The sequence below is a fragment of the Pleurodeles waltl genome, chromosome 6 (genome assembly GCF_031143425.1).
Source record: "Pleurodeles waltl isolate 20211129_DDA chromosome 6, aPleWal1.hap1.20221129, whole genome shotgun sequence".
NCBI classification, from domain to species: Eukaryota; Metazoa; Chordata; class Amphibia; order Caudata; family Salamandridae; genus Pleurodeles; species Pleurodeles waltl.
Window position 1 is genome coordinate 1,055,965,676 of NC_090445.1, and position 17,137 is coordinate 1,055,982,812.

At 43.4% G+C, this 17,137-nt stretch overlaps 1 protein-coding gene across 1 annotated transcript in view; it reads right to left on the reverse strand.

The window, feature by feature from the left end:
• Positions 1-17,137, reverse strand: part of ACOT7 (acyl-CoA thioesterase 7) — a 1,119,500-nt gene that overhangs the window by 616,688 nt on the left and 485,675 nt on the right. Inside the window, exon 4 of the mRNA XM_069240010.1 lies at positions 8,669-8,760. Within this exon, the coding sequence (XP_069096111.1) occupies positions 8,669-8,760 (92 nt within the window). The remainder of the gene's footprint in view (positions 1-8,668; positions 8,761-17,137) is intronic.

Below are 17,137 nucleotides of genomic sequence, written 5' to 3' on the forward strand. Positions count from 1 at the left end.
TTGTCCGGGGTCCACTGGAGTTGTTGTCATTGGCGCTTGCAACACTCAAGAGGCTGTTTCTGTCAGTCCTGTCCTTGCCTTTCGCCCCTGTCCTGCTCTCATCATTGTGTTATCGCGACTGGAGCAGTACAATGTCATAAGCGTTACATTAGGTTCTTAAGTGTCACTACCTGCCAGCTGGTGACTGCAGTGGGGTCAGGTTGTACCCCCTCCTTACTCCCACCTAGCTCCTACAAGCCTCTCTCATTGGGGAAGTGCAAGGTGCTAGAGGCCCCTACCAAACCTGCAAGTTTGCAAACCCCTACTCCTTCAAGAACTCCCAGACCAACACTGGATGAGTTCCTGTATAGAGCAGTGAATGTTGTCAACATGGAAATAGAGCAGGCACAGTGGTGCCTATCACTCTCCTCGCCCCCCTCTTCCCCACCATGTGCCTCAGGATCTGTCAGTTTAGGAGCAGCTCTGCTTCATCAATTGGACGACCAAAGTGGGGAGGTAGGACCAGTGGCTTGCCCATCTAGGTCCTTGGTGCAAGCCTCGTCAAATGTCATATTGGTGGGGTCATCACAAGAACTTCCCCACAGACCCAAACCCAGCGACAAAACACAAAACAGGCACAAGAAAGAGAGTTGATGGTAGGGCCATTTCTAAGAAATCGGGTCTGCCAACTCCACTCCTCTCTCTGGAGAAAAGTACAGAAGAAAGAAAGAAAATCAAAGAACTATGAGGCACGCTCTGTAGCAAGGTGCTGGAGCTTCTGGGTAGTAAACTTGATCTGCTTTTAGAGAGGACTGAGAGATAATTTATAAAGATGGGGTCGGTTTTGTCGCCTCAACCGCTAGAGGAAATGTCTGAAGTTGTGCCAGTGGGCCCTTCTGTCGGCCTGTATTGATTAGCTCCCTCTTGTATCAGTCTGAGCCTCTGGCCCCCACAGGTTCACTAGTTCCAACTAGGAAAAGCTGTCAAACTCCACAGGGAGCAGGGGTCCACGTAAGGGCACCTCTATCACAGGGAAATGTGGGAGTGGGGTTCTTGAGAGGGCCAGAAGTCAAGTAAGCAACTATCTGGTGAAGTCCCACCCTCGCCCACACAGGCCATCCCTTCTCCAGATTCCACCAGAGTGTACCACTTATGTAATCATTTTAAAGAATGTATTGACTTTAAAGCCCGACAAAGAGAAGGTGACCTGGCCCTTAAAAATAGAGTAACCCACTGGCTCGAGGCAGGTATGAGGTGGTTGTGCGATCTCTCAAGGGAGTTCATAATGGTGAAGAGATTCCCTTTGGTGGGTCTGCCTGCAAAGAAAGTGGCTGGGGATTGCGTAATAGTTTGTTTTAAAGTCACCCCAGATTGCTAGATTAATCTTGAGACTCTTTAGCAAGCAGTCTCAATCCACAAACCCTGTCCAGGTTTTACCTTTAGGTCACTTTTACAGGCATGAGGTTCTTGCTGCTAGGCATGCGAAAATAAGCACACTTGCAGGGGTCTGGGAATCCAATTTATAATGCAGAGGTGAATAACTCATTTGAAGCTCTTTGTTCCCTGGAGGAGCTGGATTTACACTTTATCTCCAAATCCTTGGAGGCTTGTTATCATGAACACACTTATAAGGAGGGGTGCATGCCAAATGAACTTTTGGGACAGATGCAGAAAAATGGATCCTCAAAGAGGGGAACAAATTAACTCCCTGCTGAGTTAGCTGTTTGTGTAGATACAGGGAGGCCTGGGTGGGAAGGGCTCAGAGTCATATTTTGGAACATCGCTGGCATCCATTCAAAACTCAGGAAACCTGACTAGCTCTCTACTATTAGAAAAGCAGAGATCATCCTATTATAGGAGGCATGGGGAATTGAGGATTTTGTATACATAGCTTTCAGAAAGAATGTAGTCCCACTATTCCAACCCGTGCAAGCAGGGCTAAGGGGCACTTAGCAAGTCTATACTCTGTGAAATTAACAAGTTGTCTCTCTAAGAACAATCTATACTAGGGCATACTATCTGCTGGCTGTACTGCTGGACCCATACTGTTTTGACATGGTACTGCTCAACCTTTATAATAATGTCTTTGACTCCCATATAACAACTATAGTAGAAGATTTGGAGAACAACGTTGTGTCCTTCCTGGATAATCATAACAAAGAGCCTATGATTGTTTGGGGAGGGGATTTAATGCAAGGCTCTGTAGAAATTACGAATTCCTCCTTATGTGGGCTGGAATCACTGCACATGTAGCCTCAAGTTGGTCTGCTTGCTACAGTCGGGAATCCAGATGGCTGAGTGTCTCCATTTGAAACAAAATTTGAGGTATCTGAAAGGTGGGGGGCTTGAGCGGGAAATCGGGCATAGCTGCACATATATTATGTTTCAATCTGATATACAAAAACATATCTAGTGGCATGGGAGTTCCCCCCTCAAAAAAGATTTCTTGGGACTTAAACTTTCCCTCCCTATGACGATCACCCCAGTGAGTCATATCTCGAGTCTGGAAAGCCTGTCTGCAGGAGGCCTTATGTGTGACAGGAAGCAAAGGATGATCAAATAGGTGGTCGAGCGGGGAGTACAATAGCAGTTTATTACGTTTACAGGCTAGATCATGCCATGCTTGCGAGGTGATTGCTACAGTGGAGTCAGCAAGTGTGGTTGAAGCCGTCAAGGAACCCGCCGGCAGGAGCCTTGAAGCCTTGTTCAATAGCTAGGTGTGGCAGGAACGTTGTAGAACTATGCCAATGCATCACATGATGAGCCTGCGTGCATAAGTAATAAAGCACCAGGTATGGAGCTTCAAATCCCCCTTTGGAAAATGGGAGCATGTGGATGCCCTAGCTGATGCAAGGTTGCTTACCCGCCCATGCCGGCCATACTATTGAGGTTTTGAGGAGCTGAACAAACCTCCATTTTAGAGGTATAGGGATCTTTAGAAAGGGATACAAAAATGCAGGTAGGATGACCATTTTCATCAGTGCGATGTGGTCAGCCAGTGACAGGGGTAGGGATATCCAGTGAGTAATACTATCCGTGACGGTGTTTAGTACCATCCCATAATTTGCTCTAATTACCTCCTCCTTGTCCCTCTAAATCACAACCCCCAAATAGCAGAGATCAGATTGACACCATTTCAATAGAAAATAAGGGGTGAATAATTGCGTTTTCACTGTGAGGGGGGACGATTTGGATTGTTCCCATTTAATCTGCACTCCTGATAGTTCGCCAAAGCAGACAAATTTCTTAAGTACTACATTTAGGCTGGTCTGAGCGTTTTGGAGATACAGACTGATATTATCCGCATACAGAGATACTAGTATGTGTATGGATGGATAGCGGCGGGCATATTCCCGATGACATTGTCTCAACTTGGCAGCCAAGGGCTCCACCGCTAGAGCAAATAATAGTTGCAGCACCGGTCAGCATCTGTTGGATGCCTCCGGAAATGTGTATTGGGGTTGAAATTGAGCCATTTACTTAGACTCTTGCCACCGGGCATGTATATAGCAGTGCTACCCCTTGCATGAAGGCCTGGAGGAAGACCATACGGTAAAGAATCATCATTAGGAAGTCCCATTCAATGAGTCAAATGCTTTAGTAGCATCTAAAAAGATCACAACTGCAGCAAGGTTCGGGCCAATGTCATGCAGTATCCCAAACAGGGTGCATAATTTATAGGATGTATCTGCCCGGGATAAATCCAGATTGATCAGGTCGAACCAAGAATGACATGAGAAGTGCCAACCAGTTTGCTAATACTTTTGCTAGTATTTTAACGTCATAGTTAATTAGGGATAGTAGCCTGTATGATTCAAATCTATTGGGTGGCTTTCCTGGTTTGCGTAGAGCAATGATCATGGCTTCTTACATGGCTGGGGGAGAGTTGGCCATTGGCTTTAGCTTCCTGATAAACTGATTTTAAAACAGATATTAAGGTGGCCATATAAGTCTTGTAGAATTCTGCAGGAAGGCCATCTGACCCAAGGGCCTTTCCCAACCTCAACTGTATGACAGCATCCCTAATCTCCTTATCTGTTATATCCTCTGCTAAGAGATTACGGTGGGCATTGCTTGGGCTCTCCAGTGTTATATCTCCTAAGTAGGCATCTATAGCTGCCGGAGACTTCAAGGGGAAGTATACAAGGAGAAATATAAAGAGGGGAAAGTGTGTAGGATTTCTGGTGTATCTAAATGTAAAGTTTTGCTTTCATTGTAAATCCCCAAAACATCTTTGGCTGAATGTGATTTGTGTGCTAACCTAGCTAGAGTATAACCTGGGCGCTCCCTCTCCCCATAGGTTCTAGCACATGCATATTTACCTTGGTGAAGGCATTCTCGCTCTGCTGTATCTTGATAATCAGAAAGGGTTTTCCTAATTTGTCTGTCAACACTAGAGTCGCCCGCCTGTCTATGGTGCTTTTCTAAAGGTTTAGGCTCCAGCTCCAGTTTATGCAAGCGATTCCACAGGGACCACAGTACATCTCCACTTTTAGCTAGATATAGCCAGTGAATTGTGACTTTGAATGCTTCCCAGCCTGTGCCCACTCAGGGTACGGCGTCTATTTCTGGCAAAAAGTCTGCTATTTCCAATTGTAATTCTTCACGGAAGGGAGCATCTAATAGTGCACTGGGGGAAAGTCTCCAGGACACATAAGTTAATACGCGTGGGGATGTGTAACGTCATGTGCATGAGAAGTTATTGATTGTGTGTATCCACAGCCCCACCCCTATGGAAACAATCCAGTAATCAAGGCTGGACCAGCTATTATGTATACCCGAATAGAAGGTTCCTTCCCTGGCAGCTGGGTGAAGTACTCTCCACGCACCCAGCAGCCAATTTTCTCCCATGATGTCCTGTATGTGGTAGGCAGCATTGAAATGGTAGCTCCATCAGAGCAATTCAGTGACTCATTCAAGGCCACATTAAAATCCCCCCCATACAACGAGAAGGAGCTAGTTCAACTATACGACCCCATAGCCTGTCAAAGAATGTGGGATCATCTATAGTTGGGCAATAACAGTTCACAATAAGCACAGCATGGGATGTCAGTCTACCCCAGGAAAGGGAGTATCGGCCCTGTGTATCATTGAAGGAGCCCTATGGAATATATGGGATGCCCTTGCTACAACGGTCCCCCTGGAATACAAAAAATATGTGGAGAGTTGTCTAAAGGAGGCCCAGCAGTTGGCGAATGATCCACTGGTCTTGTTCATCAGGTGGGATATGCCGGCGTTTATGTGGACTGCCTCATGCTCTAAAATTCCATGTGTGGCAGTTAATTTTTATACATGGTTTGTCGTGTAGATGACTAAATACCCAGTCGTTGTAAGTAAGGAGGCCTTGAATGAATGGAGTATGATGGGACTTACCCCACCAGAGGCTAGATCGACGGTGTACCGGCTGTATATGTTGATAGTGATATACCCTAATTAATTGTATCAACAAGCACACACCCTCCCTCCACCCACACTGGTGGCCCAAACCCGCCAGGGATCCATATCTCACCCAAAAATCAAGGTAGTAATTTATAAACATTTTGAAAGAATTGAGTACACATGCAGTTCTATAGAAATAGTAACACATTGACTCAGTAGTGCGGGACGCAGAAGGCCTCTAGTGCATGGAATCGAGACACTTATAGGATTCTAACTCAATAACCTAAAGGGAAATATTAACAATAAACCAATGCAGGGGTAACCTGTGGAGCTCTACCAGCGAGCCAGAGAGGTTCCACCGCGTGTGTACGAGGGCATCGAGGGAGGAACTAATAGTAGAGGCATCAGGCAAAAATGTAACGCAACAAAGTGAAGGCTGTATGCTTAGGGTGGTGCAGACCGTGGGAATGAGGATGAAGACGATGGAGTGATGTAGTGGCCGTTGCGCCTTGTTTCAGATGGCATTTGAGGAATTCAGAAGCTGTTGTAGGGTTGCAGAACACATGTTCCTTGCCTTAAAATTACGAAAAGGACTTAGATCATACAAAACAATTAATTTTATACATAACTTTACAGATATAGATTGCACCAAATTGGATTGAGGTTTTCATTGTCCAACCCAAATAAATGTAGTGTGAAGTAACAAAGTACAGGATTTTCCAAATCTATTTAAGCAGAGAGACTGTAGTAATATAGGAACTTCAATTTTAAGAGAATGACGCAGAATCAAGTGAGTAATTAGAATGCAATGCCAAATGTGAATTTGACATGTATATGACAGAGGGATTAGTCGGAGGGAACTTCAAACAGTGGGGGAGTTAGACTAATTAGTTGAATTAATTAACTAGTAGTCTTGAACAGCACAAACATGGAGAACCGTAGGAAAATCAGAAATGGTGAAATATTTTTCGTTTTCTTTAGTTAGATGGATTTGGAAAATTCATTGTTTTGCATAAATGCTGCATACCGTTAGAATAATTTCTGTGTTGTGTTTATCTATAAATATTTCTCCAGTCAGTCCTGAAGAAGCAGCATTTGCTGCCACAAAACATGTGTTGGTTGGTTGGAGTTTTCTTGTGAAGTTTTGCTTAAATGACCTGTGTGGACTCATCCAATGGATTTGTATGGTCTTGTTGACATTGGGAAACCTAATCTTGGAATGATTTCTTGATGTGATTATTTATTAGAGAACATATTGTGACCTAGGTGTGAATTCTGAGAATAAAATCATGTGCTCCCTACGAAACTTGTGAGTTACTGTTACTGCATTTATGGTTTACCCCGTGTTATTTTTTATGCATATTTGTTTTACCCAACGTATTTAAGCAAAACAAGGATGCAAAGTGTTAGATTTTTGCTATAAGATAAAACCACCTGGCAGAAGTCTGGTAACTATAAAAAAGGGATGTTACTCTGTGCAATATGTGAGACAGGAAACCCTGTGCTTTCATTTCACTTTTAGTGTACTGGATTAATAAAGTTTAATTTAGCCTCTGTACTGTTTTAATAAATGTGCCAATGTGTATTGATTACCACAGTTGCTCTAAAAAACATTTTATTAGGCCCCATTTATTTTCACCTTCCTGGCTTAAAATAAGAAAATGCAATATTTGTTAGAATTATGCTGTGGGTTTAATGCAGGCTCTTTTTCCTTCTCCAGCTGCAAAAGATATTTATCTTTTAGAATAAACTGCAGGTTTTGGGAACAACAAAATTCAATATTTACAGATGTTTTCCCTCTCAGATCTCTATAACATTCTGTTTTCGTATTAGCATAGAACAAAATGATTGTATGCCAGCTAATAAAAATGAGACTCCTACGTCAAAACGCAAAGAAAAAAAAATCCAGTGTTTTGAAAATAACTTGAACTAGTTTGAAAGATGGGGGAAATAAGAGCAGTATGTGTGTGTCTGTTCAAGCCTCTCCAGTGCTTGTTTTGACATGAGTCAGCCAACCCGCTGGTAAATCTTCGACAAATGTCTGCAAGGTTTTTATCTTGTTTTTCCCTAACAAAGTGAAGAACTGCGTTGCATTTGCTGCTTCCTTATCCTTTCCCTCTGTCTCCAAGTTGGGTAAGCTATGCTTTTCTAAATAAATTTAAGCCGTACTATAAATAGAACTCCCGCAGTCATGAAGGGCTGTTGCCATGGTATAGTGTGCAGTTCAGAAACGCATATCCTAATGCACCGTGTCACATCTGCTTATGCACGAGTCAGTCTCTAGGCAGCTGTCGGCATACACCTGTACTTCACGGCGCAAAGCAAGAATGCAGCTCTGCCACCAGCATTTAACACTTAGGGCCAGATGCAGCAAAGGGTTTTACCCATTCTGTGTCTATGGGAAAATGTGTTTGTATATATGGCCCTTATTTCGGTGCATGCAACCCTCTTTTCGCGCCTTTTTAGTTTGCTAAAATTCTGGGCTGACCATAAAACTACACACTACTATATTTATGTACTAAATGTTTGAAAAGCCAATAAGAGTTGCATTTAAAAAACACATTTGGTAGTAGATGGAATTGTAAATGGTCATCTACAACTGTGATATCTTTCATCTAGACTAGAAGAAATGTGTATCCTTCAGACAAGAAGCCTCTGCTCTAACCATCCCCTTTTGAATGTTGGGGGTGTGGGGCCCTCTTAAGAACTGTTACGCTATCTCAGCACAGAACTGAGTGTCTGCTTTTACGTCTTCGCAGTGCCCAAAGATTATAGATATAACTCAGGATTTTTCAAAGGTCATTTAGTCCATGAACTGTTGACAATGCAAGTCGGTTCCCTCTTTTTCGGAGCCAAAACGGTGAGGATTAGATTTGGACATCTCCCATTACTCATAGTTACAGGGGCTAGATAAAAAAACACTACATACAACGTAATACTAACAGACAGATATTGCTAACTGGCTCAGCAATCTTTTCAGTTAGTAGATAACATAATGTTGCATTTCATAGCACATTGTCACTCCTGGTCAAAATATGCTATACTTTATTCAGAGATCAGAAACATTGGAACGACAAAAATAGAATGGTAACATCATAAACAACTGTGATAAATTTGTATTTCATTCATTATCTGAAAATCTTAATCCATGTATCTATTTACTAATGTAAAGATACTTGTGAGATGTTTTGAACCTTGAAAAAACTTGGTATTAAAACTTAAATTCACAGCACACAAGTAATAATACTACTTTTGATTAATAGAAACATATACGTAACATATACATGGCTGAGTAAAGATATGATCCTACCTCAATAGGGGGTACAACGATTATCTTGTCCACATTCTTAAGGGATAGAGGCACATACCACAGAGTTGCTCTGTTAGTCATTTTTTTGGCACCTAGAAAGAAAGAGTCATGATTGAACAGAGTAAACAACAAAGAAGAATACCTATATTCATTAACTAAAAAACAGTACTATAAGTACCTATGTCAGCACCGCTTTAAGTCTCAATGAAGCTTTTAGTCACAAACCTAGTCACATATTGGTGGAATTTAGTCAGAACCAAGGTTGAATTTTGGATTCTTAAGCATTTGATAATAGCTGAAAGACTACATAAGAGCAATATAAAACAAGAGATAATGTAAATAAAATAAATTGTGCATCTTGCTTAGAGTGAATCCGCTGTAAAAGTATTACATGGAAAATAAAAGTCAGGTCATTTACGTCCTGATTTACAATTAAGTCAAAACTAAAATATCCATATTTGTGGAGGGAGTGCAATATCTGGGGGAAAATTCACTGAAGGAATTTCCTCCATCCCTATGGGTACAGGGCATTTCAGCACTCGCTTTCCCTACTTATTTAGCACCTTTTCAAGTAATCCAAGGATTTTCTCTAGGAAACCAACTCTTAATCAGTCTATTATTATTTCTGGGATCTGTTCAACGTAATCTGACATGATTCGCCAAATGTTTTTAGAGAAACTATAATTTCCTCATTCCATCAGTCTAAGGGCTATGCTGGTTAGTGCCAGAAGAATAGGTAAGAAAAATTCTGCTGAATTACTCTGAACTCGCAGAAATAAGTTAGAGGTACACAACAGTATTAGAAAGGGTTGTCATGACATAACTCTTTGAAGAGTCCACTAAACTTATCTAAAGTGATTGAAAAATATACACACAGCTCTTCATTAAGAATTCACCTACGGTTATATAAACTGTTGCAATGAAAAGGAGATACAAAAGCAGTTCTTTAGCATGGAACAGAATCTTCACATTTGGTGTTAATGCTTCAGACTGGCATATTCTGTAATAAAAATGCATTAGCGCATTGCAGAAATGTCTTAAATGAGTAAAAAGCCATTAGAGTTTAAGTTCTGATAACCCAGTGGCATTTCTATGCGACAAAGCACCTGATTAGATAGTGCAGGAGGATACCTTACGAAGCTGTGACCTCCGTATGGACAAACAGTGAGCCAAAACTGAAGATCAGATGCTGAAGTAGGTCTCTAGATAATAAATGTATATATCACTACAAGAAGAGACTGATCATCTAGTTATGTTGAGGCACATACAAAAAGCTTTCTTAAAGGCCTTAGTAGTGCACATCAGAGGAAATACTGATAAATCACAGTTCTTTTTAGGAACAACATATTTCTTCTTTCTCCTCAGAACACAGTGATTATGCTATGTTATGAATATTTGTAAAGCTTACTATCGCCAGCAACGGTGTCCTGGCACTGCGCAGGTGTGTATGCCTGACCCTGCCTATGGCAGATATCTGATTCCTCCGATAGCTTCTTACAAGAATAAATATGCAACAGGAAATCTATTTTACTCCTACAGATTTCTGAGAGCATTTTCAGCACTGCTATTTAAGGAACTCTCACTGGCAAGATAAGCTTTTTTAGATGAAAAAAAAACTGTTAAACATGAATATGAATATTTAATGTTGAAATAAAGACAGAGACAGGGCCCACACAAATACTCTGAATATTAGTATAATAATCTGAAACTTAGATGCATAGCTTGTGGAGTATTATTAGAAAGCGAATAATCTTCACATTGCTACAGGACCCCTTCATTTTATTCAGAGATTATAATATGGGGCCTCATTTCAGTTTAGCCAATGTACAGAAGAACATGGCTGTAGAAGGATCCAGAAGGTCTTGTTGAGACCAGGTACTATTAGAACCCTGGCTGCCCTGCAGACACGGGAGAGCCCACAGACAGTCAGGTTAAGTTGATCACTCCATTGCCTGACCAGATGTCCCCTCTTGCCTTCTCCAGATAAACATAATACATTCCTACAATCTGTAGTTTACTCCAACCATTGCTGCTTTTGGCTCGCACTAAAAATTATTGGAATATCCCTGGAATACGGGACATTTTAACATGGAGGAGACTTTAAGATGGGACTTATCTCATTATTACAGTTTCAGTTACCTAGAATTATAGTAAGACTTTGCCTCGTTGTCACCGCACCAAAACGTGCAAAGAAATGCCTTACACAGAATTTTATAAAGCATATTGTCTTTCTCAAAGAATGTTTGGTCCCATGCTTTGTTTTCAGAGCAATAAGCTCTGACTCACAGGCATTAGATTCTCACTGTGCTGTGTGACGTACACAATGTGCATGTTTAATTGTTAGCTGAGTGAATGAATACTACAGTTAAATCATTCAGAAACAAATGCAGGACTGTTGATTTGGACTGAAGGTCAGGAAAATGTATGCACAAATACAGTCTGACTCAAATATTTGGTTTTAAATATTGTTTTATTATTTATAGGAATATTGTCCTTTTGGGAGTAGATTTTCTATTACTAACCTCGATGAGAGAGATTTTCATACATGATATTTATTACACAATATTTTCCTGAGCTGGTATTCTGACAAAGCTATTCTGGCACCACACCATGGCTGGTGCATCCTAGAGGGCTAGAAGAAAAGAAAGTCAGTAGTACGTTTGTGCTCCCTTCTGCTCAACTGTATGCTGAATATGTCCCCAAGTCATTACTCTGATACCGCAGAACAGTAAATCAACACTCAGTTCATAAGGTAAAACCTGAAGAAGAGGGAAGTTTCAGGTATGGGATGATGCAACGGAACATAGAGTTTACACACAACAAAGGGTACTATAGAGCCTTTACGCTCAGAAAAGAGAAAGAAGTGCTGAGGGGGGCACAATGCCATAGGAGAAGGGACCCATAGAAGGCAAATGCAGAGGTCCAAAATGCAGGGTTAGGAAGCTGTGATAAAAACCAAATACCACTAGGAGAGCAATGAAATAGACATGGGATGTCTAACGTATTTGTTCTCGTGTGGTGCACCCAAACTGGTCATCTTTTAGCCAGTCATTGTCTCTCAAGTGATTTACTCCTGTCCTGTGCTTGGTAGAGGAGTGGTCGAAAGCACATGCCTGCATGCACCGCATTTCACAGGAGAGTGACCCAAAAGAAACGATTGGAAACATGCTTCATTTGATGGCAAAATCGTTACTGTGTGGCCCAAGAGTAAATGATTACACTTCCAAAGATACAACTGAGAGTGCCTCGAATCTCCAGGGCTACAAAAACTCCTTTTTTAAAGCTGTTTTCTAAAATAGCTGAAGGTGAATTGCATCTGGCTTCTTTTAAAGCAAGCCAGAGCAGGTCCATCACAGGCGTATATTCTGCGTACATTTTAACAAGGAACTAAAAAATAAAATTTTAACAAAATCTAACTTCAGACCTGCCAACTTACACGGTGTCACCATTTTCACACGATCTCGGTCCCCTTTACACGGTCACACGATGAAGAGCCGAAATTACACGCTGGCAGGAAAACAAGGTGAAAACCAACATAAACAGTGGATTTCCAGCTCGTTTTCAGACGCTTTGAACTACTGTGAATTAAGCAGGTTTGAAAACACACCAGGACACATATGGAGAGCAGTCTTTTGATTTTGCCTTTTTTTGGGATGGGGAGGAGGTCGATGGGGGCAGGGGATGGAGGCAGGCAGGACTCTCAGGTAGTTATCTGCAAAAAAGCCCCACCCACTTCAAGACCCGCCCCTTCTCCCATAGCGATTATTTTTGTCTTTCAAGTTGGCAGGTCAATAACTTCCATATTTATTAACTCTTCCGGCCTTTTTATGATATTATTTTTACTGAGCTAAACATATTTTTTTAAATTCCCGGAACAAAAAAACAAACATTGCTACCATTGGTTCTCTTGTCGATTTTTGATCATCGCCCCGAAAAATAACTTCTACTCATATGGATTTGTGTCACTTCACACTCTAAGTCCTTTTTTACAGCCTTACAGACAATCTTTGAGGCATGTTGCATTTATAATATAAAATACAATCTTGATGATGCTTTGGCACAAGCAAGATAATGAGCTGCATCTGAAAAAAGGCCCCAGGCAGGATGATGATGTAGCTGCCAACTTTTGATTAACTAACGCTAATCTTGAGAAACGTTTGCAACCTGTCTGCTCAAATTGTTTATTAATAGCCTTCGTTATCATGAGTGAGGCGGTGATCCATTGAGAGGCTCCCTGGCCTTACACAAAATTAGCAAGACAAATCAAACTCTGCTGCTATCGTATTACAACAGCAAAACCTTTTGGGAGCTCATTTGCAATCCTGATATCCTAGAAAATAGGCCTTTCAGTGCAATAAGTGGCATTTCATGAACAAGTGGCACATGTGTGACAACAAGCATTAAATCTTCGCTTTTAAACTCTGGTATAAGTTCTAGGTAAACTAAATGTGCTATAAAGAATAAACACATTCATGTTTTTTCTTTAAATATGTTACTGTTACTTTAGATGCCACACTTGGACTCCAAGTTCCTCATATGTAAGGTTTTCAGTGGAATAATAAAGATATGTGTATAGCTACTAGTAGGGTAACATATTCCAACAAGCCAGGGACCCTGGATCAGGAAACTAAATTGCCCTTTATTCTGTGGCTTCTTCAGGAGTAATTAATTTCCCACACCTACGAAATTAAACCTGGATTGACAAATTATAAAAGTAAATAATTTCGCTTTTAATAACCACTGTCTGTAAGGTGTAGAAGATGTCTCACTCATAATGCCATCACACTATGTCATAAAGGAAGTGATGGCATGCAACCTTTGACCAGGAATGGTTTCTTCCTTAGGGCAGACCAGCCCTAGGTCAGTTCCTTCATCATTTCGAGGGGGGTGGGGGGACACCTGAGTAGAGTAGACAGAGCTCTGCTCAGCAATGACCAGTCAAGAACAAAGTGTGCTTGTCGGGTTGGACTGCTGCGTTTTCCTAGCCAGCCCAACATGCGCACTCTCAAGGAATCTCACCTGCAAAATTAGTGGAACATGGGGATCAAAGCCGCAGTCCACTGGTCTCCAAATGAGCGCTGAGTTGGCCTGCCCAGGCTAATCATAGCACTGCTCTCATGCTGGCTGTGTTGACAGCATGGGAGCAGCATTGTGATTGGTTTAAAGTCGGGTTACTAGGACCTCTCTGGTGCAGACTGCAGAGGCAGAGGGGGGGGTGGGGGGGGGAGTTGTTTCTACAGAGTAAGGGGAGCATTAATGACCAATCACTGTATGGCTTTATTGGGAAGTCATGCAGTTATTGGCCATACTGCCCTTGCTGCTCAGCCTCTCCCTCCCTCCCCACTTTGTGTGCTTTACCAGTAATGGCATTGCACACAAGGGAGTGTGGGGAGAGAGAGAGAGAGTCAAGACAAGACCACACCTCACCACCTCCTCACCTGATCCTCCGAGTCTGATGAGAGGCCTCGCCAGGGCTGGGCCTCACACAGCTGTACAAAATTAAATTAAATTGCCCGCTCTCTCTCCGACTGACTGGTCTGTATATACAAAATTAAATACTCTTGGATTAATTAACAATTGCTTGCGTCAGAGTGTGTTAGGTCATGCCTTTCATGCAGATTTTTAGCACTGGTGTTTGTCCCGTGCTGAAAAATCAGCGCAAACAGCACCACCCGCAGCGCAAAAGGGTGCTGCTTCCTTTCTGCCACTTGAGTAGATTTTTTACTTCCTCAACACAAATGGATGTTTTCTCAACGCAGGCGGTAGCGACCATCCGTGGCCGCACGCGTTGACAGTTACCTTAACAAAGGGTTTACAAACCACTTTCTTTCTGTTCATTCTCTATACTTTGGCCTTTATTATGTGACAAGATCTTATCTCAAATTCAGGGGTCCATACAATCAAAGCTTCACTGCAGGAAGGAGTGCTAAGATATCTGATTACAGTATCAGAGCGTTTCTGGCCTCAACCCCCAGCCCTTGCACCTTTCCAGTTCCCCACCATGGCTCCAGCCTCCCAACCCTTGCACCTCTCCTGCTCCCCACCCCGGCTTCAGACCCACAACCCTTGACCTCTCCTGTTCCCTAACCCACCAGCCCCCCCAGGCCTTGCACCTCTGCTGCGCCCCACCCCACCCCAGTCCCCCAACCCTTGACCTCTCCTGATCCCTAACCCTCCAGTCCAAACACTCACCCCTGCAGCCTTGCACCTCACCTGATCCCTATACCTTCAGCCTGTTACACAATGTCTGTCGCCACTAGCCACCAATAGGTCAGGCTGCTGATGCTCCCCAAACCCCTCCATTCTTTGCACCTCTCCCCTCCCCACAGCCTGTCTCACACACATCAATGATTTTGCTGGCTTGGCTTGTATGCCTTGTCAGGTTGCCGAGCATCGGAGGGTCAAGGAGAGAAGGGGAATGGGTGGACTTGATACAAGAGGGAAAACTAAGTAGTGAAGGGACATGGAGCAAATAGAGAAGAGAAAGAGAGACAAAACAGAGAAGGAGAAGAGAGGATAGGATGAGAGATAGGAGATGGAGAATAGAAGAACAGAGAGACCCGAGGCAAAAAAGTACCAGGGTGAAGAAATGAAGAGCTAGTGGAGACAGGAAGAAAATAGGGAGAGGGGAGAGGCTAAGAACGGCAGAGCAGGGAGAAAAGAAAAAGGGGGGAGAAGGGGGACGACAAAGCAAAACGGAGAGGGGAAATAAAGGAAGAAAAGAGGAAGAAGAATGTTAGAGAGAAAAAGGAAAGGAGAGGAGAGTGAGAGAGGAAGAGGAACAATACAAAATAGACTGTAAAGAGATTTAGAAGCGCATGAGCAAGGGAAGAGGAACGAGAGGGGAGCCTTAGAGATTAGAGAATGGACAGGGGAGAGGAAGGGAGAAAAAGATAAAAGAAAGAATAGGCGGCCACATGCATATAAAGGAGAGATGAGTGGCGGGTGAAGGAGGAAAAAGACAATGAGAGATGGGGCCAGAGAAAAGTTAAGGAATGGAAAGAGCAGGTGGAGAGACTCCAGACAGATAAAAGGCGAGAAGGAAGGGGTTTATACCACGAAGAGATGAAGGGGTAGCAATAGAAGCAAGAGTGAGAGGAAGATGAGAGAGAGAGAGTACTGCTCTGGCATGCCAGCTTGGCTTAGTACAAAAATAGAGGCTTACGTTGGGGGCAATCTATGTGTAAAGTTGATGTGCACAGGGCCCTGTCCTCATAGGTTTAAACTTTAAAGAGTGTAGTAAGCATTTCAAAATATTTAGCTCCCTTGCCCTCAGCCTGAAAGAAAATAAACGTGTACATTAGCACTCTGGAGGTCAATCAATCAATCAGTCATTTGTAAAGCTCACTACTCACCCGTGAGAATCTCAAGGCGCTGAGGAGGAGAGGGGTTGGGAGGGGGAGGTGCTGCTACTGCTCGAACAGCCAGGCCCTGAGAAGTTTCCTGAAGGTAAGGGGGTTTTTGGTCTGGCGCAGGTGGGTGGGATGAGTGTTCCACATTTTGGCGGCGAGGTGCGAGAATGTTCTACCGCCAGTTGTAGTTCTGCGGACGCGTGGGACGGTTGATAGGGCGAGGTCGGCAGAGCGGAGATGCCGGATCGGGGTGTAGAAGGAGAGTCGTCTGTTGAGGGTTTCTGGTCCGGTGTTGTGCAGTGCTTTCTGAGCGTGGGTGAGGAGTTTGAAGGTAATTCTCTTGTTGACTGGGAGCCAGTGCAGATGTTTCAGGTGGTCTGTGATGTTGCAGTGGTGGGGGTGTTCAGGATGAGGCGTGCGGAGGCGTTCTGGATGCTTTGCAGCCTCTTCTGGAGTTTGGCCGTGGTTCCTGCGTAGAGTGCATTGCCGTAGTCCTGCTTGCTGTTATGAGGGCTTGGGTGACTGTTCTTCTGGTTTCAGTGGGTATCCATTTGTAGATCTTTCAGAGCATGCAGAGGGTGTTGAAGCAGGAGGAAGAGATGGCGTTGACTTGCTGGGTCATGGATAGTGAGGGGTCCAAGATGAATCCAAGGTTGCGTGCGTGGTCGGTGGGAGTCGGAGTGGTTCCGAGAGTGACAGGCCACCAGGAGTCATCCCATGCAGAGAGGGTGGAGCCGGAGATGAGGACTTCCGTCTTGTTGGAATTGAGTTTGAGGCAGCTGCTCTTCATCCATTCAGCGATGGCCTTCATTCCTTTGTGGAGGTAGGTCTTGGCGGAGTCCTTCGTGAGGGAGAGGATCAGCTGGGTGTCATAGGCGTATGAGATGATGTTGAGATTGTGGGATCGGGAGATGTTAGAGAGAGGGGCCATGTAGACGTTTAAGTGGGTCGGGCTGAGGGACAAACCCGGGGTACGCCGCAGATGATTTTGGTGGCCTCCGAGCGGAATGGGGGAGGCAGACTCTCTAGGTTCTGCCAGTGAGAAAGGAGATGACCCAGTCCAGGGCTCTGATGCGGATTCCAGCATTGCTGAGGCGTGAGTGTAGGGTGTGGTTGC